General features: G+C 39.1%; 1 protein-coding gene across 1 annotated transcript in view; it reads right to left on the reverse strand.

Moving 5' to 3' along the window:
* The window catches only part of lamb1a (laminin, beta 1a), an 85,454-nt gene extending 62,622 nt beyond the window's left edge, over positions 1–22,832 (reverse strand). Inside the window, exons 1-10 of the mRNA XM_072240971.1 lie at positions 22,633–22,832; positions 21,111–21,286; positions 12,877–13,006; positions 10,430–10,503; positions 9,096–9,284; positions 8,884–8,947; positions 7,416–7,621; positions 5,466–5,586; positions 3,867–4,055; positions 3,221–3,400 (exon numbers count right to left, since the gene is read on the reverse strand). Of these exons, the coding sequence (XP_072097072.1) occupies positions 3,221–3,400; positions 3,867–4,055; positions 5,466–5,586; positions 7,416–7,621; positions 8,884–8,947; positions 9,096–9,284; positions 10,430–10,503; positions 12,877–13,006; positions 21,111–21,286; positions 22,633–22,663 (1,360 nt within the window). The 5' untranslated portion in view covers positions 22,664–22,832. The remainder of the gene's footprint in view (positions 1–3,220; positions 3,401–3,866; positions 4,056–5,465; positions 5,587–7,415; positions 7,622–8,883; positions 8,948–9,095; positions 9,285–10,429; positions 10,504–12,876; positions 13,007–21,110; positions 21,287–22,632) is intronic.
* Positions 22,833–25,186: the final 2,354 nt, after the last annotated feature.

Consider the following 25,186-nt stretch of genomic DNA (forward strand, 5'->3'; position numbering starts at 1 on the left):
GACAAAAATTTTAACTCTTGGCTGAAATTTAACCTTGGACAAAATGTATATTCATTACTTTCCTTTAACTTCCTGAGACTTTCTACTTGCATTAAAAACAGATGAGGCACAAATAAAAATGCCGATTACTACTCTATTATAGCTGCAGGTCTGAGATATTGATTTCCTAGGTGCAGAGTATTCTAATATTAAGTAACAAGGGCCTTTCCAGAAGTAAACTTGCATTACGATTTTTGTTTACATGGACAACAGTATTACTTAAGATTATTTTTAAATCACAGTATTTCTGCAACCTGGGGCATAAGTGAGTGTAGTCACTATTACTAAGGAGAAGGTGCTTGGGAAGGTGAAAGATCTGAAAGTTGACAAGTCACCAAGATCAGACGGACTTCACTCCAGAGTTCTGAAAGAGGTAGCTGAAGAGATGTTAGAGGCATTAACAGTAATTGTTCAAGAATCACTAGTTTCTGGAATGGTTCTACAAGGCTAGAAAAGTGCAAATGTCACTCCACTGTTTAAAAAGGGAGGGAGGCAAAAGACAGGAGATTATATGTCAGTTAACCTGATTCAGTGGTTGACAAGATGTTGGGAGTCTATTATTAAGGATGAGGTTTTGGGGTAACTGGAGGAAAATGATAAAATAGACCGAAGTCAACATGGTTTCCTTAAGTGGGTATCTAGCCTGACAAATCTGTTGGAATGTTTTAAGGAGGTAACAGGCAAAATAGACAAAGGAGAGTCAGTAGATGTTTACTTGGATTTTCAGGAGGCCTTTGACAAGGGGAAGCATGAGGCTGCTAAACAAAACCACATGGTATTTCAGGAAAGATAGTAGCATGACAGAAATTTAGCTAACTAGCAAAAGGCAAGGAGTGGGAATAAAAGAAACATTGTCTGACAGGCTGCTGGTGACTAGTGGTGCTCCTCCAGAGATCGGTTTTTGGTCCACTACTTTCAACGTTCTAATGATCTGGATAATGGAATTGATGGTACCGTGGCCAAGTTTGCGGGTGATACAAAGCGGCGGAGTAGGTGGGATTGAGGAAGCAGGGCTGCCTGCAGAAGGACTGGATTGATTAGAATGGTCAAAGAAGTGGCAGGTGGAATATAGTATAGGGAATTGTATGGTCATGCAATTTGGTAGAAGAAATAAAGGCTTAGACTATTTTCTAAATGGAGAACAAATTCAGAAATCCCATGTAGGGCCACAATACCATCAATTCCATCGTCCAGATCATTAGAACATTGAAATTAGTGGACCAAAATCCAGCCCCTGAAGGAACACCACTAGTCATCAGCAGTCAATCAGACAATGCCCCTTTGTTTACACTCTTTGTCTTCTTCCAGTCAGCAATCTTCTGTCCACGCTAGCGGCTTTTCTGTAATATGATTCGCTTTAGTTTAGCGGCCTCATGTACTTCACCTTGTCAAAGGACTTCTGAACAGGGCGGCACAGTAGCGTAGTGGTTAGCACAATGCTTCACAATGTCAGTGACGCAGGTTCAATTCCCGACGCTGCCTGTAAAGAGTTTGTATGTTCTCCCTGTGACCACATAAGTTTCCTCCGGGTGCTCCGGTTTCCACCCACAGTCCAAAGACATAATTGGTCATTGTAAATTGTCCTGTGACCAGGCTCGGATTAAAATCGAGCTATTGTTGAACAGTGCGGCTCGAAGGCCCAGAAGGGCCTATTCCAAGCGCTCGCTCAATAAATAAATATATAAATAATAACTATGCAAAGCGACTTGGAGTCCTACAGCACGATTCCCTAAAGGTTAACGCAGTAATAAAGAAGGCAAGAGTTAACATATGAGGAGTGTTTGAAGGCTCTGGGCCTGTACTCACTGGAATTAAGAATTGTTTGGGGGGGGGGGAGGATTTTATTGAAGCCAATTGAATATTGAAAATGGACCTGAAGAGGACATTTTCAATTGTGGGGGAGTCTAGGATCAGAAGCCACAGCCTCAGAATACAAAGATGTCTCTCTGGAACAGGGATGAAGAGAATTTTCTTCAGCTAGAGGGTGGTAAAATCAGCAGAATTCACTGGCACAGCTGTGGAGGCAAAGTCATTGGGTATATTTAAAAAGGAGGTTGATAGGTTCTTGATTCGTCAGGGCTTTAAAGGTTAGGGAGAAAAGGCAAGGAAATGAAATTGAAAGGGAAAGTAGGTCAAGCATGAACAGAGTCGATGGGCTGAATGACATACTTCTGCCCTATGCCTTATGGTCTTGGTCTTCCTTAGCTAGATTGCCCTTTTGCCTCCGAACACCCACTTTGCTACCTTATCACAAAGCAACACCTGTCAATTGGATTGACACAGAAGCCAGTAACAGGTGAGCAATTGTGGAGCATTTGCCTGATGCTATCTCGCCAGAAGTAATTCAAATCAAGCTTCAGTTCACTTCTTTCCAAATAACAGGCTCAGGCAGTAACTTCAGGCACAATACCAACTTTTAATCCTCCACAGAAGCTGTGTTTTAACAAGCCAAGAAACTATTTCCATGACACTTGTTACACTTTAAATTTTTGTTCTGCTTTACCCATTCTTACTGCATTTGTGATTATACATTTCACTGTCCAGCTTTCACAAGAATCAAGAGGGGCAACAAACCATGAAAGGAAACTAGCGTCTGAAAAACACCAAGGAAGTTTCTCACAAGTTGGATCTGGAAATTATTGAAAAATACCTGCTAAATTCAAGTAATCCCATAAGGTTTAATTTTCATTTCTTCTTATATATATTTGACATGAGTTTGGGAAATATAAATATTTCTCTTCCAAATAAATATTTTTGATAAAATGTCAAAACCGAGTTGTTAAGCGTACCAAATATTTTCTTCCATCAACTGAGCAGTAAATCGTTCTAAAAAATCTTTATAGCGTTGACAATAAAGCTCTCTTTTAATAAGTGATTGTTTAATTACAAACTGCACAAGGGAAAGTAATTTAAAGAAATCCAGTGTCTGCTAAGTAGACAAATTGTATTTGAAATCTGTCAGTGGAAGTTTGATTAGCACAATCAAACTGAGTTTTGATAACGTGGAAATCAAATCCAACTGATTTTTGATAATGGAAATATGCAAGATTTTCAAGTAAATACAATTGTGAACTAAAAACTAAGGTTAACTGTAGCTTTCAGCACTCATAAATCAAGCAATAGCAGCAAGATAAATATCGAAAATGAAATAGATAATTTTCAAAGATAGGCGACAACTTACGTTGACATCCCAGTGCTTCATCTGCACTTAGTCCAAAGAAACCCTCTTTGCACAGATCACAGCGCTCACCCTCAACATTTAGCTTACAGCGACACTGCCCTGCTATGAGGTTAGCTGCCAGATCAGTGAGACTATCACAGATTCCACCATTCAGTGATCCAGCTGGGTCACAGTTACAAGCTGCATTAAGAAGGCGAAAAAAGCAATATTACGTGTCAATGTAAAAGACATCAATTTATAAAACTACAAAAAGTTGAAGTTAACTTGGCAGGTAGAACTTAACTTTAAAACCAGGTTCACAAGAATAGCAGCAATTTATTAAATTGAATTATGCTCAATTCAGTCTTGCAATTTAAAGCATGAACTATTTAGGCAGAACAGAGAATATTTGATTTTCTGTCACACATCAAATCCAATTCTGTGTATACTGAATATGTAATTTAACATTTTGGAATGACTTTGAAAACTCTGGAAAATCACTGTGCAAAAAAAAAAACAATTTATCAGATATACCACAGAAAGAATACCCAAGACAAACATTCCATTTAAAACTTCTGAAGCGTCCCACCATCAAATAAACGAATTACGAGGATCAGTGTCATTTACTTCTTGCACAGGTCACGGTGTATCGAATAGCAGTACTTACGCTCACAGATGTCACTGGCACGAATACTTCGTTCTGGATGCTGGTAGTAGAAAGGTTTGCATTGTTCACAGTGCTGTCCCATTGTATTATTCCGACAGCCATCACAAACACCACCACTAACATTACCAGAGGCTAAATACACAGCCATGTCAAAGTGACACTTGTTAGCATGTCCATTGCAGTTACACTCTGAAATTTAAAATACAGAAAGATTAAGATTAGATAATGTTCAAAGTACAAATTAGGATCACAACATTAAAACAAAATTCAATGCTCATGTAGAGGATAAAATGTCCCAATTGCCCTAGTGTTGATTTTCGGCTACTAATCTGGAGAGAGGTTTTACATTCCAGTTACTCATAGTTTACCAGCATCTGTAAGCTTAGACTTCCTTTTGCATGAATGAGGTGTCTTTAAAAATCCTTTGGATGGTTACAAAAGGTCTCTAAATGCAGCAACAAGCCAAGACTTTAGATTGTTGCAGATCACATGATAAAATTCGCTCAGATCAAAAGTATTTAAACAGACAGAGCAATGGGAAGAATAGGAATTGAATCAAAAAGGTTTAAATAAATCTTTATTAAATTTATTTACAAACTTTTAATGTAAATGTAAAAATAAACATTCTTGCACCCTGAAAATGACACCCACAGTATATTTTTAGTAGCAATTTCATTTTCTAAGCAATCACTACTTTTCTCCAGCATGCCATTAAAGTACCTTTGTTGCAATGACAAATGCTAGGAAGATGCATGACAGCAAGGAAGCACAAGAACTAGGGTTTTATAACCTACTTCTACCAATGGTGAACAAGAACAGGAACTACAAACAAGAATACGTGCATTTTGCTACCACTACACTATCCCTTAATGAAAACTGTCACTTAATAACAAACATATCTGCAAGCTTCTGAAGTGGTTTAGTAATTGCCTGTTATCACTAATATTGCCTTGGGTATAATCTACTCAGGATGCTACTATGGTTTCACTACTTTGCAGTCTTATAAGTTTATACAAAAGAATTATCATTAAATTATTCATCAAAATCTCAAAAGGTCATGAGTGTGGACATTTCATTAAATTCAAACAGTGCCTAATTTGAACATTATTTATTGATTTGCTTTTTAAAAATCTGTGACGCAGATGAGGAAATGAGCAAGTTATCTGGCAGTGCAATTCTTTCTGTTAAATTGGCACAAAAAGATGAGGCGCTGTACATTTGGTGCGGGGGAAAGATCTGAATCATGTGGCATAATTTTCTCATTCATGGCATGGATGTGGTCTGGACCACCAAGAGTAGTGGCCTATCTTCTGTGAACAATTACACTCAAAGGAAGCTTAATCCACAGCAGGAAACATGTTTCCTTTTCTCCCCTCATGCTTGGCTATTCACAATCGTCTTTCCTATTAGCTCAGCCTAGAATAATAAACAGAGCCCAGACAGAACAGAATATTTGTATGTGCTCCGTGGACAAACTGGCCTGCCATTAAGAATCTTACTACTTTACATTTTAAAGACTTTGATACCACCTACAAGCAAATACAACCTGTTAAATGAAGATATTTATTATCAAATGTGAAATTCTGCTATGAAACCCACTTTGGCAAGCATTGCTGTTGCGTCCTTCAGCAGGTTTCCAAGGTACATCCTGGTGGAAATCTTGACACAGCTCACAGTTTAAACCTTTAGTGTTGTGCCGACACACACATCGACCATGTACCTAGAAAGCAAATGCTTCAAATTTAATTCATTGCTCAAAGATCTGTTTCAGTGTTGTTTCTGCACCATAGAAAACAGGTTTATTGGCTTTGATTTGTAACAGGTTCATTCATAATCATTTAGTATTATTAGATTCAACAGTTATGCATTTGAAGTAGACATAACAATAGTGTGAATAACAAGAGACTTGAAATTTCTATGAGCTCCCATAATGAAGAATTGCAAACAGTAAACCAAGTGCTTCATTTACCTTAAAAACTAAAATCTATGGCTTCCTGCTCGCACATATCATTAGACTCAATTCTTATCGATACAGATATTTTCTCAAAGAACTGAAGGAAGCGTGAAAATAGTAGGAACATGCTTTTCTCTCCAAGTCAATTTCTGTACCATGTATTAATTCTCAAGAAAAGTCTCCAAATTTCAACAGTAATTCTGGTCCTGACATTGAAGCATTTATTGTTTAATCAAAATTGAACTTGTTTTACTTAGAGAAGTATAGCACAGAAAAAGGCCTTTCAGCCCATCTTGTCCACGCTGAAACCATTTAAGCTGCCTACTCCCATCGACCTGCACCAGGTGCAATAAAGTCACAGAGAAGTACTTACAACAAAAAAAAGGGCCTGTTAAACAAAAGTGGAGGGAGAATTCAACTTCTTAGAGGTTAATGATTAAGCTTTAGTAGCATTTTCCAATTCCATCAAGTTTTTGGTCTTTATCACTGAGACACTGTGTTAAAGAATCTTGGTATTATGAAACAAGAAACTGTGCTCATCAGATTCTACTCAATCTTTAACAGATTTTCAAATAATTTGATGGTAGTCGGGGTGGAGATAGAATCTACCAAATGAGGTGCAAGGCGCACCTTCCCACTGCGAGCCTGCAGGTTACTCTTGGGCAAAGTGTGGTATCTGCTTAGCACCCCCAAATCAGGGTCACATGATGCCATGGAAACAGGTCGTGTGAGCAGCTGGTGCACATCACAAGTCCTGGCTATGTGACTATTGATAACAAGCAGACAATCTCTGAAGAGTATCGATGACAGCTGGGGTCACCTGTCTTGTAGAGACACTGCCCAGAAGGTGGGAACGGCAAACCACTTCTGTAGAAAAAATTGCCGAGAACAATCACTGTCATGGAAGAACCTTGATCTCCCATGTCATATGACATGGCACATCACAAGATGAATGAATAAGTGAGTCACATGTATTGAAGCATGACATCAGAAAATGCAGCACAAGAATCCCACATTCAGTAAAACAAGTGAATTATTGATCTCAGACACAAAACAGCTGGAAAACTGAAATCAGAGGCACCAAGAGGGGAGCAAGGAGTTCTTTCCTCACTCATTCTTGCTTACATCTTATCAGCTGGTTAACAGACAGCCTCAAACAACTCAACTGCCATTCTTATCTTACAGCTGGGTTGTAACTCAGGAAAAGTAGATCTTAAAAATGGCTTTAAGAAAATATCTGCTTGAGAGCCTGCAATCTGAGTCCTGCAGAAGGAAACTGAAAATCTATCATAGTTGCTAAGAATGTGAATTCAAATACAAAGGCCTGTCTTAAGACGTACAACAGGAAATGGCAGAGTCAGGTCAGGGAAAGTTTTGTCTGGGTTCAATTAAGCTCCAAAGTAAACTCCATTGAGAGGCGGTTTATGACTGGAGAAAAAAAATGTCTGACCACACATTTTGTAACCATATTAGGTCTAGTACCGCAGAAATTTGTGCTGTAATATTTAACAGGGAAAAAAAAACAATGAAACATACTGAACATTAGTTCAAGACAAGTTGAAAATAAATTTTTTAAAAACTATTTTTGCACTTGCCTTCCCTTCAACATCCTGATCATCAGAATCATGAACGGGAGCACATTCACTGGCATGTCCATAACAGAAACAATTGCCTCGAACCACCATGTCATAGATAGCATAGTAATATTTTTCTTTGATTTCCATTCGCGAGTCTAGTAAGTTGTCACCCAAAGTATGGAGCTTAGTAAACCTTATCCTCAGGTTAGTGATCTTCAACATATCTTCAAAACATAATATGCAATTACATCAGAATTTGTTGCAGTATCTCAACAATAGCACAATTTACCTCAAATGCAAGCTTACTATTAATATTAATTCCACCAGAACTCAACACTCATCTTCAAATTGCAACATTATATTTAAAAAAAAAGGCTAATTAAAGTAGCTGCTGAGCTAATTTACTCATTTATTGCGATACAACGTGGAATAGGCCTTTCTGGCCCTTTGCATCATGCCACCCAGCAATCCCACAACTTGACCCAAGCCTAATCACTGGATAATTTTACAATGACAAATTACCCTACCAACCGGTACGTTTTTGGACTGTGGGAGGAAACCGGATCACATCGTCACAGGGAGAACATACAAACTCCTTGTACGGGAATTGAACCCGCGTCATCTGTACTGTAAAGCTCCCATACTACCCCAATTAAGTAACTGGATTAGAATCTTCTGTAAATTATTGCAAAAGATACTTCTATTAAAAGGTGCAAATCTCACTAAAAGCACATTAAGAATGCCAAATTGAAAAAGATCACATCTACTGTACACCTATTTGAACAAAAAAAATTTAAAAATGTATTTTATCTATAAAAGTTTACACTAAAAAGAGGAACAACGACAGACTCAAAAAATAAACTGAAAAGATTTAGTATGCAAATAAGATAGGAGAACTGGTGCACAGGATAAAAATTCAGCTCGACTAAGGCAGGTGTGGACTCTACCTGCCAACTTCTGAATGATTCTCAGTTCTCTATCAATTAGGAACTTACCACGATAAATTTTAATGGGAATGGATTCGTTGCCAATTTTTTTAACAGGCAACATTAATATTTCAAACTAGTTCAAATATTTCAAAATATTTAAGAGGAAGATGTTTTCTTCGCAAAAAAAATCTCCCCCCCCCACCCGTCAATATTTCGCTTTGTCAAAATGGAATATGGTTATTATTTCATGAAGAATGTAACAGACAGAACCAAACAAAGGCTGGAAGTAAAGATATTTTAAAAAATGTCTGTATATTCTAATTCTCTGCCAAAAAATACATCCTGAAAAAGGAACTTTCTACACTTATTAACAGCAAAGAGGTTTTAGTCAACAGGAAGCATGCAAACCCCAAGGGGGAAGTAGGTCTAATACAAATCCATCTGAGCAGTTGTTAGTGTCAATGCAGAAACAATCAGAAAAACAATGTATAAATATTTAGTGATCCAGATTGGTTGTGGCAAGAAAAGTAACTCATAAGACCAAACTTAACAATTACTTTGTATTCTTCGGCTGTAAGGATCTTCGATTTTAAAAGCTGGATCCAACACACGATAAATGACCTAAAGATAAACAACAATAATATAAATGACAGAATGCGCACGTCACAAATTTGATTCATGAATCATATCCATAGAAAATGTATCTTGAATTTTAATATAATACTCCTTACACTTGCACAAAGTTTCAAGCCAAAGACTCATGACAAACCTCTCCTTCTGTAGAAGGTTCAATATCGGAGTAGCGAGAATCACAGATAATGTCATCCACTTTCTTCAGTGATCCTGCTGAAATACCTGGGAAGGATGCCTCACAGTCATAAGCATAATACCTATACACCTGCCAAGTCTTCCCAAAATCTGAAGATCGTTCAATCATCATAGCAGCCGGACGAAACGTCTGAGCACAAAAGAAAGAGTCTTTGATTTGATAGTGAACAAGTCTTCACCACATTCTCTTATTCATAAAGCCAGAGTTCATTCAAGTATAAGACCAAAAAAAAAAGAAACATTTGAAAGCAACCATTTTCATTAGCACATCTTTACATGAATACAGTTTCATCAGACAGCCCTTGATTGGCCGACCACTAGCAAATGCTCTAAACTGTACAAATCCTGGCTGCTTCAGAAAGTGTATCAGAGTGATTTAAAATGTTACTGCACTTATGAACAAAAGTTCGAACTCCTATAAGTTAGTTTGAGAATGGAAATTTTAATATGAAAAAAATCTGGAAGCAGGTTGGTATTACTGAAGTGGCCATGAAGCTGCAGATTTGTCCAAAACAACCACCAATATCCTCAATAGGGAACATCCTCACCTAATTTGGCAGTGTGCATCTCTGTCGCTATCATCAATGCATCTGGCACCCAGTTGTTCTCGGAAATAGATTAGCAAAATCATCCAATGGTGCAAGGTCAATGAGGGATAAGAAATAAATGGTGACCTTGCTGGCACATCCCTAGAATTGTTTTAGCAACACAAGATGCAAAAATCCCTAACTAGTGCCCATTCTATACTGTCATAGCATTACACTCATGCCATAACTATCACGCACAATCACACAAAAACTGCTAAAACTATTCCATTTCTTATATGGACCTCATTATGCAGCAGATTTCACTAGGAGAACCCCTTCAAATACAGCAGAGGCTCTCCCAATGTCACCCACTGGTTGTACAGCATATTCCTAAACACGCTTGTTTTAAATAGAAAAAGAATTTAAAACAATCTATGTCACATCACCATCAGTGGCATCTGAAATGCTCTCAGAGAATGTGACAGAATGCACGCTTGAGCCTGATAAACCCACAAAACTATTCATTAGTATATTGTTGGTACGTAGCCAGACTCATAACCCAAAGGACATTTATCTGCACATGAAAAATTCACATTAAGATCACTTTTTTGGAAAAAAAAAGCTTAGTCACAAAGCAAGCTTTGCTCATTCTAAAAGAAAATCACTAATAAAGTCATTTCAAGTATTCCTTCACTTATGTAAACATCAAGGCTGTCAGAACATCCATCATTACGATCCAACTCTTTACCTTGAAAGTCATAATGAGGTGGGTAAAATGGAACTCAGCCTCCAGATCCAGTTGAAGGGAAACATTTTCGATGCCTACAAAAATAATTTTATTTTTGAAAAAATTACACTAGTTTAAAAAATTCCAGCACATAATACTTAGGTTAAGGAGACAAAGCAGAAAACGAATTACATGGACACATGAGAATATATCACAGGTATTCCATACAACCAACTGCTATCGGCACTCCAAACAACCTCACACCATAGAGGAGAGGGAAAATAAAACGTAAGTGATCCATGATAAAAGCGTCATCATGTCGTTAAGAAGGCCTATGGTGTGTTGGTATTCATCAACCGTGGAATTGAGTTTAAGAGCCGTGAGGTAATGTTACAGCTATACAAGACCTTGGTCAGACCCCACTTGGAGTACTGTGCTCAGTTCCGGTCACCTCACTACAGGAAGGATGTCGATACTATAGAGGGTGCAGAGGAGATTTACAAGGATGTTGCCTGGATTGGAGAGCATACCTTATCAGAATAGTTTGAGTGTACTTGGCTTTTTCTCCTTGGAGCGACAGAGGATGAGAGGTAACCCTATAGAGGTGTACAAGATGATCATGTGGATAGCCAGAGGCTTTTTCCCAGGGCTGAAATGGCTAACACGAGGGGGCATAGTTTTAAGGTGCTTGGATGTAGGTACTGAGGGGATGTTGGGTCAAATTGTTCACACAGAGAGTGGTGGGTGCATGGAATGCACTGCCGGCAGTGGTGGTGGAAGCATTTATAATAGGGTCTTTTAGGAGCTTCTTAGATAGGTACATGGAGCTTAGAGAAATAGAGGGCTGTGCACTAAGGAAATTCTAGAGTAGGTTACATGGTCAGCACAACAGTGTGGGCCGAAGGGCCTGTAAAACGCTGCAAATTTCTATGTTCTATGTACAGTTCGGGAAGCAGAGAGATGAAACAAAGTGCCAAATCCAGAAGGAATGTCATTTATGGGCAGGTGGCTTACGATTCTTTTCTGAGGGTACCACTTTTAAGGATTATGTCAACAAAAGATTTTACAATGTGTATCTTCTGTGAAACTCTGTGTACTGAGGCATCTTGCATAGTTAAAGTAATAATATGATTAAAGAGAACATATATAGCATTTTATAACATTGCATTGTAATATCAAAATACTCTCCCGTGTAATTTGCAGAAGCAGTGCCTTGGAAAACTTAAAACTATCTCATTTCAAAATGAAGCCAGTAAAATGAAAAGGCTCAGATGTACATCCAAGAATACTATTAGAAATCAAAGGATCTAATATATTTCTAAATGAAGGAAGCCAAATCGCTTTCTTCATCCCTGTCTACTTTCAAGTTTTATTGCTATTGCCACATATTTTCCCTCAAATTAGACAACATGTAGAACTCTATGACATTTGATGTAAAGATGCAACCGAGAAGTGGCAGGCCACAACATTGCACCATGATATTAATAACAGAACTAGCTTCCTCTACTTACAGCTGTTGGTCAGGCACAAATGCTGTGGGATCCAAAGTGAGATCCATGGGCCAAATTATTTCAAATGAATCTCATGGGGAATCTAGTTACACTTCAGACTTACTTTTCTAAATAAGACTATCCAAGCCAACTTAAACACTTGAATTAAATTAATGTTTAACACTCTTCATAAATTTTTACAAAATAATTAATTTTATAAATGAAAATCAAAATCACTTCAGCTGCACAATGTTTGAGAAAATACTTGTATCAAACTTTGCCACTGCCTGATTTTAATGTCATATTTAAGTTCACCTTTCTCTAATGAAGAATTCACCACAATGCAGTTACAACATGCTCTATAAAAATCACCTTTGATCTTTCCAATTAGGAATGTATCTCATATTTCGTTTTTTCTTTACAAACTCTTTGAATTGCAAGCTTGACTAAGGTATTGTTGCGTTACAAAACAATCCCTCAGGCTTCAAGCGAGTGATATTTTATCTTTTGATCAGAGTCGCAAATTGTTGTTTTAAGGAGGGTCCTCGCTTATTCACAATTAACAGCAAGGGGTCACTGGGCAGAATGAGCACTGGAAACTTTCACTGATTTTGTCCACACTCTTCCCTCTACAATCCGATTCCTGGCTTTTCCATAGTTCAGATACACCAAAACCAATTGGCAAGAATACAAAAATAGACTTAGCTGGTCTGCGTAGTTCATGGGCTACAGAGGCATCTTTTAAATCAACAAATCATTAAATTGCAAGCTTAATGTTACTGTATTAAGACTTCACTAACAGCTGAAAGCTCATTAGCCTGAACAGATCAGGTTCTAAATACAAACAAGAGAAAATCTGCAGATGCTGGAAATCCAAGTTCCTCCAGCATTTTTAGTGTGTTGCTCAGATACTAAGTACCTATCAAATTAATAAATTAACAATGAATTTATTCAATTCACAGAGGATCTAACACATACCATTTTCAGACTGCCACCAGGTATTCAGTCGGTTGTGAGCAAAAGTTGTGACCACATTCTCGATTCTGTGACTGTTTTGATTTTCAGCAAAAGGAGTCCGTGAATCACATAAAAAGCATTTCTTTTCTTCCTGTAAAACCAAGTTTAAAATGTATTTCTTCTATTTTTCTGAATGAGATCAAAGATTTGTCAAAATTACAACAGACCAGTATCCCTATTGATTGATTGGAAAAATACAAATCTAGTGTCACCATGCTATGAAGGTATCACTATTGGTATCTATTGCCATTGAAGGTGGAGACAAGAGAGATTGTAGATGCTGGAATCTGAGGCAACAATCTGCAGGAGGAAATCAGTGGGTCAAGCAGTATCTGGGACGGTACTGTAGGCATAGTGGTTAGAACAATGCACTAAAGTGCCAGTAACACAGGTTCAATTCCTGCCACTGCCTGTAAGAAATTTGTAAGTTCTCCCCATGACTGGGTTTCCCCTGGGTGGTACGGTTTTGTCCCATAGTCCAAGGAAGTACTGGTTGGTAGATTAATCGGTCATTGTAAATTGTCCGGTGATTAGGCTAGTATTGAGGGATTGTTGGGCAGCGTAGCTCGAAGGGCCGTTCCAGCCTATTCCCCAATTCCGCACTGGATCTCAATAAACAAAATAAATCTGTGGGAAGAAAGGAATTATCAATTTTTCAGGTTAAAACCCTGCATAAGGAGTGACATGGTTTTCCCACCCATATTAACACTTTCTTTCCTTCCAAGATACAGCTTGACCCCCGAGTTCCTTCACCAGATTGACTATTGGATGGTGCATCAAAATGAGGGCAGATGGGTGGGTGGGGGGGGGGGGAATAAGATTAATAGTACACTACAGCAAAACAACAGCACAACGTGTAGGAATGTGGCACCACAAGACTTTTCACACAATATTAAAGTGACAAAACCATAAAAGCTATTAAGACAATCTAAAGTTTTATCAGAGATTTAAGATTGTAAGGAACATTCATTTTATAAAGTGTAAAAAGGTAGGGTGTGGAGACTACCTATAGCAATGGGTATCCAGAGCTCAAGAGCCCAAGGACACCAAGGGGAGAGTGATTAAAATCAGGGCGATGCAAGAGATCTTACAGGGGTGCAGAAGTGTTTACAGAACAAGAATAGAGTCATAGGAGGAAATGAAAATTTTAACCAGATCAGGAATTATAGCAACCTGAGCGTGATTAAGTTGGCATACCATTACCACTTTAGGATGAACAAAATGGTACACAGTGGAGGCCAGCTAGGATGTCACTGAAATAGCTCAACCTAGAAATGAGAAAGGGTTCAAGAGGAAATGCGATAGACCAGGAGGAGAGGAAGAATGGATAAATTTGAATGGTTTTTCATCAAATGCAGCTCAGGTAGTAACGATAAGATATCCTTTTTCTTATGCCTATTTCAGGGCTTCCCAACATTTTTTTAATGCCATGAACTCCTACCATTAACCGAGGAGTCCATGGAGCCCACGTTGGGAACCCCTGGTCTGCCCTATCCAACTGAAGTACTTTAATTTGCATTGTTTAGTGCTTGGGGAAACAGAACATAGAACTGGGATAAGCCAGTTCCACACCACAGAGCAGATCAGAAGCATCTTGAATAATATTTAAAGAGACAGGTGTTGCCAAGTATAAATTTGGCCCAGGCTTGTGTTTACAATACTTTATATCTGACACCATCTCTCACCGTTACATGAAGTATACAGAACTCTGTATAGTGGAACTACATATCACAATGTACACACCACAAACATAAAAATGGTTTAAAAAGTTCAGTTAATGCAAACTCACATTAGCTAGATATTACAATTTCATACCATAAAATATTCAAAAATAAACTTTATGACTCCAATGTGAACTACTTATGGTAGGAAGAATAAAGTGTCCTTTTCGTATGGAAGATCCCAGCACCATAATTACATGCTTTGTGACCATTAGTCTTGCATTTTAGTCATTCCCATACATGTTTACCAACCACTTTTTCAACAACAAAATTAAAGACTTTTGCAAATCATAGATTACTACCTTCGTCAACTGGTTCAAGGCTTTGATTGCTTTTAATTGTAATAATTTTCAAACAACCAAGAATAGACAAGCCAAATTAACCACCAGTAATTTATCTCTGGCTTCTCAATAAATCAGGTATCATTAAAAAAAAACAATTCAAGGGTTAAAAATCAACTTCAATAGGTACAGTATCAGCTACTCTTTACAGAATATTTTTCCTTTTCAAGGATTAAAGCTTTCAACAAAATGTCTATCCTTAAGTAACTTAATAGCAGCTGGCCATGGAATTTGATAATTACTGGCAAAAAGTCTAAAATACTAGATAGCTTTGTACATACGGGAGCATCGTGCTTTTTTAATCCTTTGCTGTTTCCTTGAAAAGTATATTTCATTAAACAATTGTGCCTGTACTTGGAGATATGATTTTCAGAGAAATTTGTGTAAATTTCAGCATGTTTCTTAGGAATCTATTAATGTGCCTGCATTGACATGAGCCTCCATGGCGAGGAGTAACCAATGGTGAGGTTTTGGTTGTCCCTGTCAGCAATGAATGAAGTGGTCACACTGACCCAATTCCCTCAAGGCATGATGGTTACATAATATATTGAATAAATGGCCAGTGCAACCTCTCAAAACTAATTGTCAGAGACACTGCTAGAACCGTGACATCCTCTTTTGCCACGTTGAGGCCACCCTCAGGGTAGAGGAGCAACACGTCATATTCTCTGGGTAGCCTCCAACTTGATGACATGAACATTGATCTCTCCTACCGGTAATTTTTCCCTCCCTCTCCCCTCTTCTTCTGTTCCCCACTCTGGCTTCTAACCTCTTCTCTTCAACAACCTTATCACTTCTTCCTGGTGTCCCTCCTTTGTCCCTTCCTCCCACGGCTCATTCTCATCTCCTAGCAGATTCCTTCCTCTCCAGCCCTTTACTATTTCCTTCCACCCACCTGGCTTTACCTTCTAGCTAGTCAAAGTTCAAAGTAAACAATCAAAGTACATACAACCCGGAGATTCATTTTCCTGCAGGCAATCACAATAAATACAAGAAACACAATAGAATCGATCAAGATCACACACAACAGGGTGGACAACAACCGACCTGCAGAAAATCTGTGAAAAAAAAAGGATATAAATAAATAAATAAGCAATCAGTATCGACAACATGAGATATAGAGTCCTTGAGAGCAATTCCAGTCCATTGGGGACAGTTCAGCGATGGGGTGAGTGAAATTATCCCTGGCTGTTGAAGGTTAATAACTGTTCCTGAACCTGGTGGTGCAGGTCCTGAAGCTCCTGTACCTACTTCCAGATGGCAGCAGCGAGAAGAGAGCATGGCCTGGATGATGGGGTCCTCAATGATGGATGGTGCTTTTCTGCAACAGTGTTCCGAGTAGACGTGCTCAATGGTGGGGAGGGATTTACCTGTGATAGACTGGATTGTATCCACTACTACTGTACACTTTTCCATTCAAGGGCATTGGTGTTTCCATACCAGTCAGTGATGCAACCTGTCAATATACTATCCACCATACATCTATAGAAGTTTGTCAAAGTTTTAGATGACATGCCGAATCTCAGTAAACTTCTTAAAAAGTAGAGCCGCTGCCACACTTTTTTCGTAATGGCACTTACATGCTGGACCCAGGACAGATCCTCTGAAGTAGCACCAAGAAACTTAAAGTTGCTGAGCTTTTCACCTCTAATCCCCCAATGAGGACTGGCTCTTGGACCTCCAGTTTCCTCCTCAAGTCAACATTCAGCTCCTTGATCTTGCTGACATTGATGACAAAGTCTGTTGTTGTGGCACCATTCAACCAGATCTTCAATCTTCCTCCTAAGTACTGATTCATCACCACCTTTGATTTGGCAAACTTAAATATAGCGTTAGAGCTGAGCTTCTCCTCATAGTCATGTGTAGAGCAAAGGGCTAATGGACACAGCCTTGCGGTGCACCTGTGCTGAGGGAGATTGTGGAGGAGATGTTGTTGCCAATCTAAACTGACTGGGGTGAGGAAATGGAAAATCCAGTTGCACAAGGAGGTATTGAAGCCTAGAACTTGAAGTTTATTGATTAGTTCTGAGGGTATGATAGTATTGAAAGCCGAGCTGTAGTCATATGCACCTTTGCTCTCCAGATGTTCCAGGATTGAGTGAAGAGCCAATGAAATGGCATCTGCTCTTGACCTGTTATTATGGGAGGCAAATTGAGTGGGTCCAAGTCACTTCTCACTTTCACTTTATTTTACATGAGGAACTTTGTGCAGTTGCAAGGACAACATCACAGAGCTGAAGATACAGAACACCACACTGTATATAGTTAAATACAATATAAAATACTCACAACAGATAATAAATACTAAGAATTAATGCATGTGATTTAAAATACAGATACACACAATAAAACTGACAGTTTTACTGTCAAAGGTGCTATCCATACTACATATTCAAAATTGGATGTTGAGGAGGCAAATGGAGGAAGGCACAAAACTGGATAAGGCTCTGCTGATGCTGATGGGCAGGGACCTGTAGCGGCATCCCAATGGCATAAGAGTGTAGTATGTGTGAAGTGTACGTGTAATGTCTTCCACTACTTGTTGAGCCTTGTTTATTGTCCATCTCCTACGGATGCCGCTGAGTGATTCTTGTTCCTGGCCAATGATCTTACTACTTATTCTGATAATTCTGTTGAGTGGATTGAGGTTCATAGTGCTCATTGCTCTGACCATGCCGTGATGTTGTAGGTTACTATTGATTCAATGAAGCATCTATAAAATGTCTAGAGAATTGATGGCTGGACCTGAAGTTTCCGCATCTTCCTAAGGAAAAATAGCCACTGTTGGCACTTGGAGAGTATCCACCCATCACCGGTCTTAAAGGTGATTTTATCTATAGTTGTGCCGCGGTACTTGTATTCTCAGGTAAGAGTTGATATTTTTCATCACCAATTTCTCAAAGCACTTCATCACAATCCTCCTTCCACTTCTCCCTCCTTTTCATTCAGGCATCTTCCCCTTTCCTTTCTGGCCCTGAGAAGAGGTCTTGGCCTAAAACACCGACTATTTATTTATTTCCATAGATGCTGCCTGATCTGCTGAGTTCACCCAACATTTTGTGCGTGTTGTTAGAGGCACTTGCAAAATGAAGACAAAACAGGACTGCTGATTGCAGACAATTCTCTCACAAAGCAGCTGTCAGTCACCAATTGATTAGGCCTATTGAAAGATTGGCTTTACTATGCAATCATGGGAAAGGCATTAACTATTTAAACAAGCAACACACACAAAACGCTGGTGGAACGCAGCAGGCCAGGCAGCATCTATAGGAAGTAGTACAGTCGACATTTCAGGCCAAGACCCTTCATCAGGACTATTTAAACGATTTGTTTATTCATTTAAAAATATTTACAAATCTGTTCTTTGTATTTATCTTGTATCAGAGAACAAAACGAACCAAAACCTTACAGCAGAATACTCATGTGGGCAAATCCAGCATTCAGAATGTACATCTGCAGACTGAACAGTATCAATACATAAAATACACAACTAGTACCGATCAAGCTAAAACTGATTAGGATAAACTTTGCAGCTGATGTAGTCTTGAGCTGGGAATCCCAGATACAAATGCAATAGAAACCATTCCAATTCTTTTTTTTAAAAAAACATTTGACGAACTTAAAGGCAAAAACTGTCCCAACTTTCAAGCGGAGGGAGATGGTGCACTGGATGACTGAGATTTACCTCTGACTTTTGAGCTGTATAGCTACTAATTACCTTCTTTCTCCCCTTCTAAGTTACCACCTTTGAACAAAGATATTTACTTTGAGTGCTGGTTGACAATGTTGCCATTACTGGTTAGTTACAGAGCACCTTTACAATCCACCTTGGCCAAGTTAAAACCACTGTAATATGATCTCACCACTTATGTATGTTACTGTGAGCCAAAAAGGCATGCAACCTCATCTGGACTGATTGGAAGACACTGCTCATTTGCTCTGCTTACATCAAAGGACGGTAACCTTCATTCACAAATCTCCAGATTACTATAGTCAACCGCTGGCTGAAATGTGTTCAGAAATATACTGTAAAAACACTTTGTAATTATGTTGCTGGTACTCACTGCCCTCGTTTTGCAGGAACCATCACTTAAACCAGACAGAAACATACATACACACATTTGTGTGAAGTACTGCAGCAGCAGGCAGTTGGGCTATTTGCATTACACAGTAGAGATTACAAGGAGAATGTAAAATTTGCCACTGGCTACATTTCGGTGATGCAAAGCCATTTGACATGGTAAACTGCAGAAACCAATACTCTATGAATTGCAACTACAAAATCAAGATCAAGAATGTACAGCAATAATTTCCTAGGGATTCGAAACCTCAAACCCGCTGAGCAGGACTTTCTTAATATTAAATTTGTGATCTTACACCTTCCAAAATCTTGCTCACTTGAGGCTCTACTCCCCAATAAGTCAGGGCCCCATGTCTCACAGTTTTCCTCCAGGTTGTCCTGCTGCTCAACCATATTCAAGCCCATTCCTCTCCTGCACAAAGCTTTTACATCAACCATGACAGGCTACTCTGCTTTCAGACTTAAAACTTTCCTTAGACTATCCCAGTTTAACTCATCACTTTTGAGGGTTCTCGGTTTGTATGTGGACCAGAAACTTTCTCCATAGTAGAATAGCTCCTTGGGATCAGAAAAACAAAATCTCCTTCCCTGCCCATTGCCTCCCTCTGGTGCTCCTCCCCGTTTTTCTTTCTTCCATGGCCTTCTGTCCTCTCCTATCAGAATCCCCCTTCTCCAGCCCTGCGTCACTTTCACCAATCAACTTCCCAGCTCTTTACTTCATCCCTCCCCTCCCAGTTTCACCTATCACTTTATGTTTCTCTCTCCCTTCCACCCCCCCCCACCTTTTAAATCTACTCATCTTTTTTTCTCCAGTCCTGCCGAAGGGTCTCGGCCCAAAACGTTGACCGTACTCTTTTCCATAGATGCTGCCTGGCCTGCTGAGTTCCTCCAGCATTTTGTGGGTGTTGCTCAGATTTCCAGCATCTGCACATTTTCTCTTGTTTGTGTTAGGATCAGAATAACCTGATTCTGATACTGAGATCTTTTACATTCACATGAACAGATAGATGGGTCTTGGTTTAATGTGGGGGTTCCAAACCTGGGGCTCACGGACCGCTTGCTTAATGGTATTAGTCCATGGCACAAAAAAAAGGTCGGGAAGCCCTGGTATAATGTCACATCCATGTCAATTCTACCAAACTGCAGCAGCCTCACAACGACATATTGAAATAATATGGCCAAAATTGTGATAGTGTGAAGTTTTTATTCAAGAATTTTCATTGGTGATACAAATAATGTTGTAGTTTGAAGTAATTATTTCAAGTAGAAGTTACTGACCTGTAACAGAATAGAACACATTTAAGTGCTGGTATCAAAAAATAAATTCATTAACTCCAGAGTAGAACTGTGTGAAGCTTTAAAAAAAATGATCTGGAGGCAAGTTCCTCTAATGATTAAAAAAGCTCAATGAAGGAATCATTAGCCAAAGTTCAAAGACTAATTTTTGCTTCCTCTGAACAAGCCAGATAAGTCACTTTCTGGCCTCTGTTTGACAAACCTCATCAGTCACAAACAGAAGTGAGACTTCAAAAAATAAATCTTCAGAACACAATGTTAAGGAGCTGCTCTCACTATTTCAGTATGGACTTTTGGTGTGCCGGTTCACAATCCAGGCCAATCTAACCTAAAAGCATCTTAAAACTCCATTTGCACAAGCACACACATGCGCAATTCTTTTCTTTTGAGGCGTGCAATTTGACCCAGAGAAGAATTGCATCAGTTTCTACATCATTGGGTGCCTTGGGGAATATTGTGGAGCTGCTTTTTAAGTAATTGTGTGACACAAATAGTTAAATAGTCCCCATCAAGATATACTTGAACTATCTTAGGTTATCTTGCACAGGTGTTTGGGCCATACCTTCACGTGAAACATCACAAAAAAGGCAGCTCAAGACTAAGCAATTTGTGAATGAGGCAGGTAGTTAATTTAGGCACAAAAGCAAATCATAGGATAGGCTTTACTGCACAAATATTTTCTGAATTGAATGTACCAGTATGGCTTCTTGTTCTTCACTCACACACAAATCATATTCAATAAAACATACATCATACCTGAAGGTGGCTGACAATACAGAATGGCTCAGGTTTATGTAAACCACAAGTGGAGGTAGCAGAGAGCTTATCAGCTCGCCCAATCAATAGATCTCCTGTGGCTGGATAACAACTTCCTTCAGCACAGCCATAACTGTATTCTGGCTCTTGAGAGCGCACACAATGCCAAAGGGTGACTGGAAGACAAAGCAGAGATGACAGTAAACAGTAGCTTCAAAGAAACAGAACATTACCTATCCTGCTTGGGGCAACTTTTCCAAGGTGTCGCACTAGACCCACTCCCTCCTCCCCCCACCACCAAAGCCTAGTAATTTTCCTCTCGTATTGATGCAGCAACAAAGAAGGCAAGACAGCAGCTGTATTTCATTCGGAGTTTGAGGAGATTTGGCATGTCATCAAAAAAAACGCGCAAATTTCAACAGATGTACCGTGGAGATCATTCGGTCTGTGTCACTGTCTCTCACTTCTCATTTTGCTCAAAATTTTGCTATTACTAAAAGTATACAAGGATCTTAAGACAGGTCATAGGTTAGGAATCAGACTACTTGAAGTTTACAAAATGGGAATCATGAATTACTTCATTTGGTTACCGAGCTTCTGTCACGTCACTCTCACCGAAATTGGTTGTGTGCACACCTGCATTCTTTCACGATTTGAAATGTTGATATCATTGCCAGTTATATTAGTTGTGATGGAAGTAAAGGAAGTTAATTAGGATTCATGCTGATATTTGTCTGCAGACCACGAGGCCCATTCTGCATAAAGCAATCTTTCACTCAGCGGAGAATCAGATTACCAAACTGCTTCACAGTGCTGAAGGACAAACTTGCACTGAGATGGACATTTCAGACAAATTAAAATACTGTACAGGTAGAAACATTTTAAACAGAGCTAGTAAATCTAAAGAATCAAACAGACAGTTTATCTTAAGAACAAGCTCGGATTTCCTTAAAGAAACCTGACTGACATATCACTTAAAGTTTACACCTTTTAATTTAATGAACACCTTAGTGAATTAATCCTAAAAATAGTGGCGTGAACACTTTTGAGGTTGTACATGTACGTGAAATAGGTTGAGAATTACTGGCAGATTGAGAGTTCCTTTGAAGAACGGCATTCAACAGCTGGTCCTATTGGAATCACACCATGTATCTTGACCAGCACTATGTATCAGAACTGGGAGCCAACTCCTTACGAACAAGTTTGCGAAACGAGGTCAAGGGTTCTACCGGTAATTTGGGGAATTAGTAACGGATCTACAACAGAGCATCAGTTGCAAAAGAAAAGTATTAAGGACAGTGGGAACTTTTCACTTCACTTTTAACTGTGCGAGCGTCACATATGAAACAGCTACAAATTTGCCCCAATTTATTTTAAACTTTTGGAACTGGGTACAGAGTAGATAAAAGTTGCAGCATGCAGTTATAATTATTCTTTAAATTTCAAACACGTCCCTTGAAAACACTCTCAATTTGTTTGAGAAGAAAAAATATCCTTTATTCCCCCCCAAAAAAAAACTTACCCCAAATACTAAAACTTCCGAAGAGCAACATAGTCGTATAAATGGCAAGAGGCGCAGTTCTTTTGGAGGACCGGTTGAAGCCTCTCACTTATCCCTCAGCCGGCGCCGCTCCCACTCCTGCAGCGAACAGATCACGCACGCATGCGTCCGCCCACTCCTCACTCCACCCGCTTCTTCCCGCCTCGCTGGGTTACGTCCTGGTGCAGAGGGACTGCTGGCCGTGGGAGATGTTCGATACTGATATATAATGTTTGGCTTCAAAACAAAAACCCCGTCTCTGGAGGCACTGTTGTATGTAGACGTAATTGGCTGAAGAGAGAAGCGAGTGAAAACCACAAAGACATGAAAGGGTGAGAAAAAAAAGACTAGCGAGCAACACAAAAGTAGTAAAGGATCAGGAGGTAATTAATTACAGATGAGAGAGGCACCCAAAATCCCTATGGGCCTCCATTGATTTCAGAGATTCCATCTCAGTTTACATTAATGAGTGTTGAATGTTTATTAATATTTTGTGATTTATCACACTTTCTCGAAGTTGTAATATATAATATTGCTTAATATGGAGAACCCTGCATTCTATCGCTGAATACTTTGAAACTCTAGAGTCTAAAGTGTTTATTTAAATAATGAACATTGTTAGCCTGACATCCGATTTCTGGAACATCACTTACATTATTTTGAAAGAGAAGTGAGAGACTTAAACCTCTCCTGCGAGTGAACTGTGCTTTTTGCCACTCTATTAGCTGACCTTCCTTCTATGTTAGTTGCTGAGATAGTAATCATTGCTGTTTGGGAATCCGAATAAGTTTTGCAAATTCATCTTACCATTCATTTGGCAGTTATTTCCACGCTCCATGTGGCTCTGATCCTAATCGAGAATCAACTTAATTCACCAGTAGATACAGCAGTAATTTGTCAAAAGGAAATCTCAGAACAGAGTTTTGTTATCCTGCCTCACCATCTTCTTGCTTTCAGGAGACTGGGTTTGTCTAATATCATTTTACAAAGTATTTTGGGACATTTATGCTACACATAAAGGAAGAAGTTGTTGAAAACAGTTTTAAAAATCTATTTAATTTGTAGCATCATCCTTGGTCATTGTTTTTACTCAATGAATAACCATCCATCATCTGGGACCCCCACTACCCCAGACATGCTCTCTTCTAGTTGCTGCCAACAGGAAGAAGGTGCAGCAGCTTAAGACTCAAGTCACCCGTTCAGGAACAGTTAGTACCCCTCTTGCTCTGTTGAAATGTTCCCACAACCTATGGACTCACTGTCAAGTTCTCTTCATCTCATGTTCTTGATATTTATTGCTTATTTATTTATTATTATTATTTCTTTGTTTTTGTATGTGCACATTTTATTGTCTTTCGCACACTCGTTGAGCGCCCAAGTCGGTGCGGTTTTTCATTGTTTGTATTATGGATTATTGAGTATGCCTGCAAGAAAATAAATCACAGGGTTGTATATGGTGACATATCTGTATTTTGATGATAAAACTACTTGGAATCCACTAATTGATCAAGCATGACCTTATACATTATCAAAGTATACCACTCTGAAATTTTTCTCCAGATATCCATGCAACCAAGGCAGGAAAGAACAGCTGCACCATCATCAACCCCCTCTTCATTGCATGAAAAAACAAACAAAATGGAACAGGAGCATCAACCCCCAAATTCTGCCCACACAAAAAAAGCCGGGAAAGGTTGGGCAAAAAAACACAGAATATATAAAAAAAAACCTATAAGACTGAAAAAGAGTCCATAGTCCAAAATGATATGCATATCCAAAATGCAGAAAGCCTTGATAACATCCTCTGGGCACAGCGGCAGGCCACACAGTCTCTGCTGTTTGGCAGCAGAGTGATCTACCAGCGATCAAAGGGCAGGCTCACCTTCCACATTCACTTCGATGTTTCAATTTCCCTCGCCGTTTTAATCAGCCAACAATGGAAGCTTTAATCGGCAAAATGGAGTCAAACATCGGCTCCCACTCCGTCCCCCAACCTCCTCACCACGTCGCTCACGTCGCTGCCTTTGCCTCCTGGAGACCTCTCTGAGACAGCGAAGTGCTGGATCACCCAAATGATCTCCAATCTGCAAGTCACAGGTTCCAGCAGTTCCAGAAATACATTTAAGATGAAAAACAGACATAAAAGATTAAAAAAAAAGAAATGAAATAAATAGTTTCATAGTCTATCCAGAAGATGTCAAACATGGGAGCATTGTACGCAGGCACCATCTTGACCAGAAGCTAACTGGTCTAATAGCTCCCTGAATTTGTTCTCCTTTTTTGAATTTGGGAATATTATTTCCTACTTCCTATTTTTCTGGCACTATTCCCTTTTCCAAATATTTTTTATATGTTGTCATCACACAATGTAGGCAAAAGCTCAACATTGTTCTGCGTATGGATTTGTTTTTGAATAACCAGAGCTCTGCATTCCAACACTTATTTCATGCTGAAGTAGAAAATGTTGGCAGGTAAAAGAGCTGGAGTACATCAATCACTACTGATTTTTAGAACTCATCAAACATATTGACAGTTT

Source organism: Mobula birostris, chromosome 23, assembly GCF_030028105.1.
Source record: "Mobula birostris isolate sMobBir1 chromosome 23, sMobBir1.hap1, whole genome shotgun sequence".
Classification (NCBI taxonomy): Eukaryota; Metazoa; Chordata; class Chondrichthyes; order Myliobatiformes; family Myliobatidae; genus Mobula; species Mobula birostris.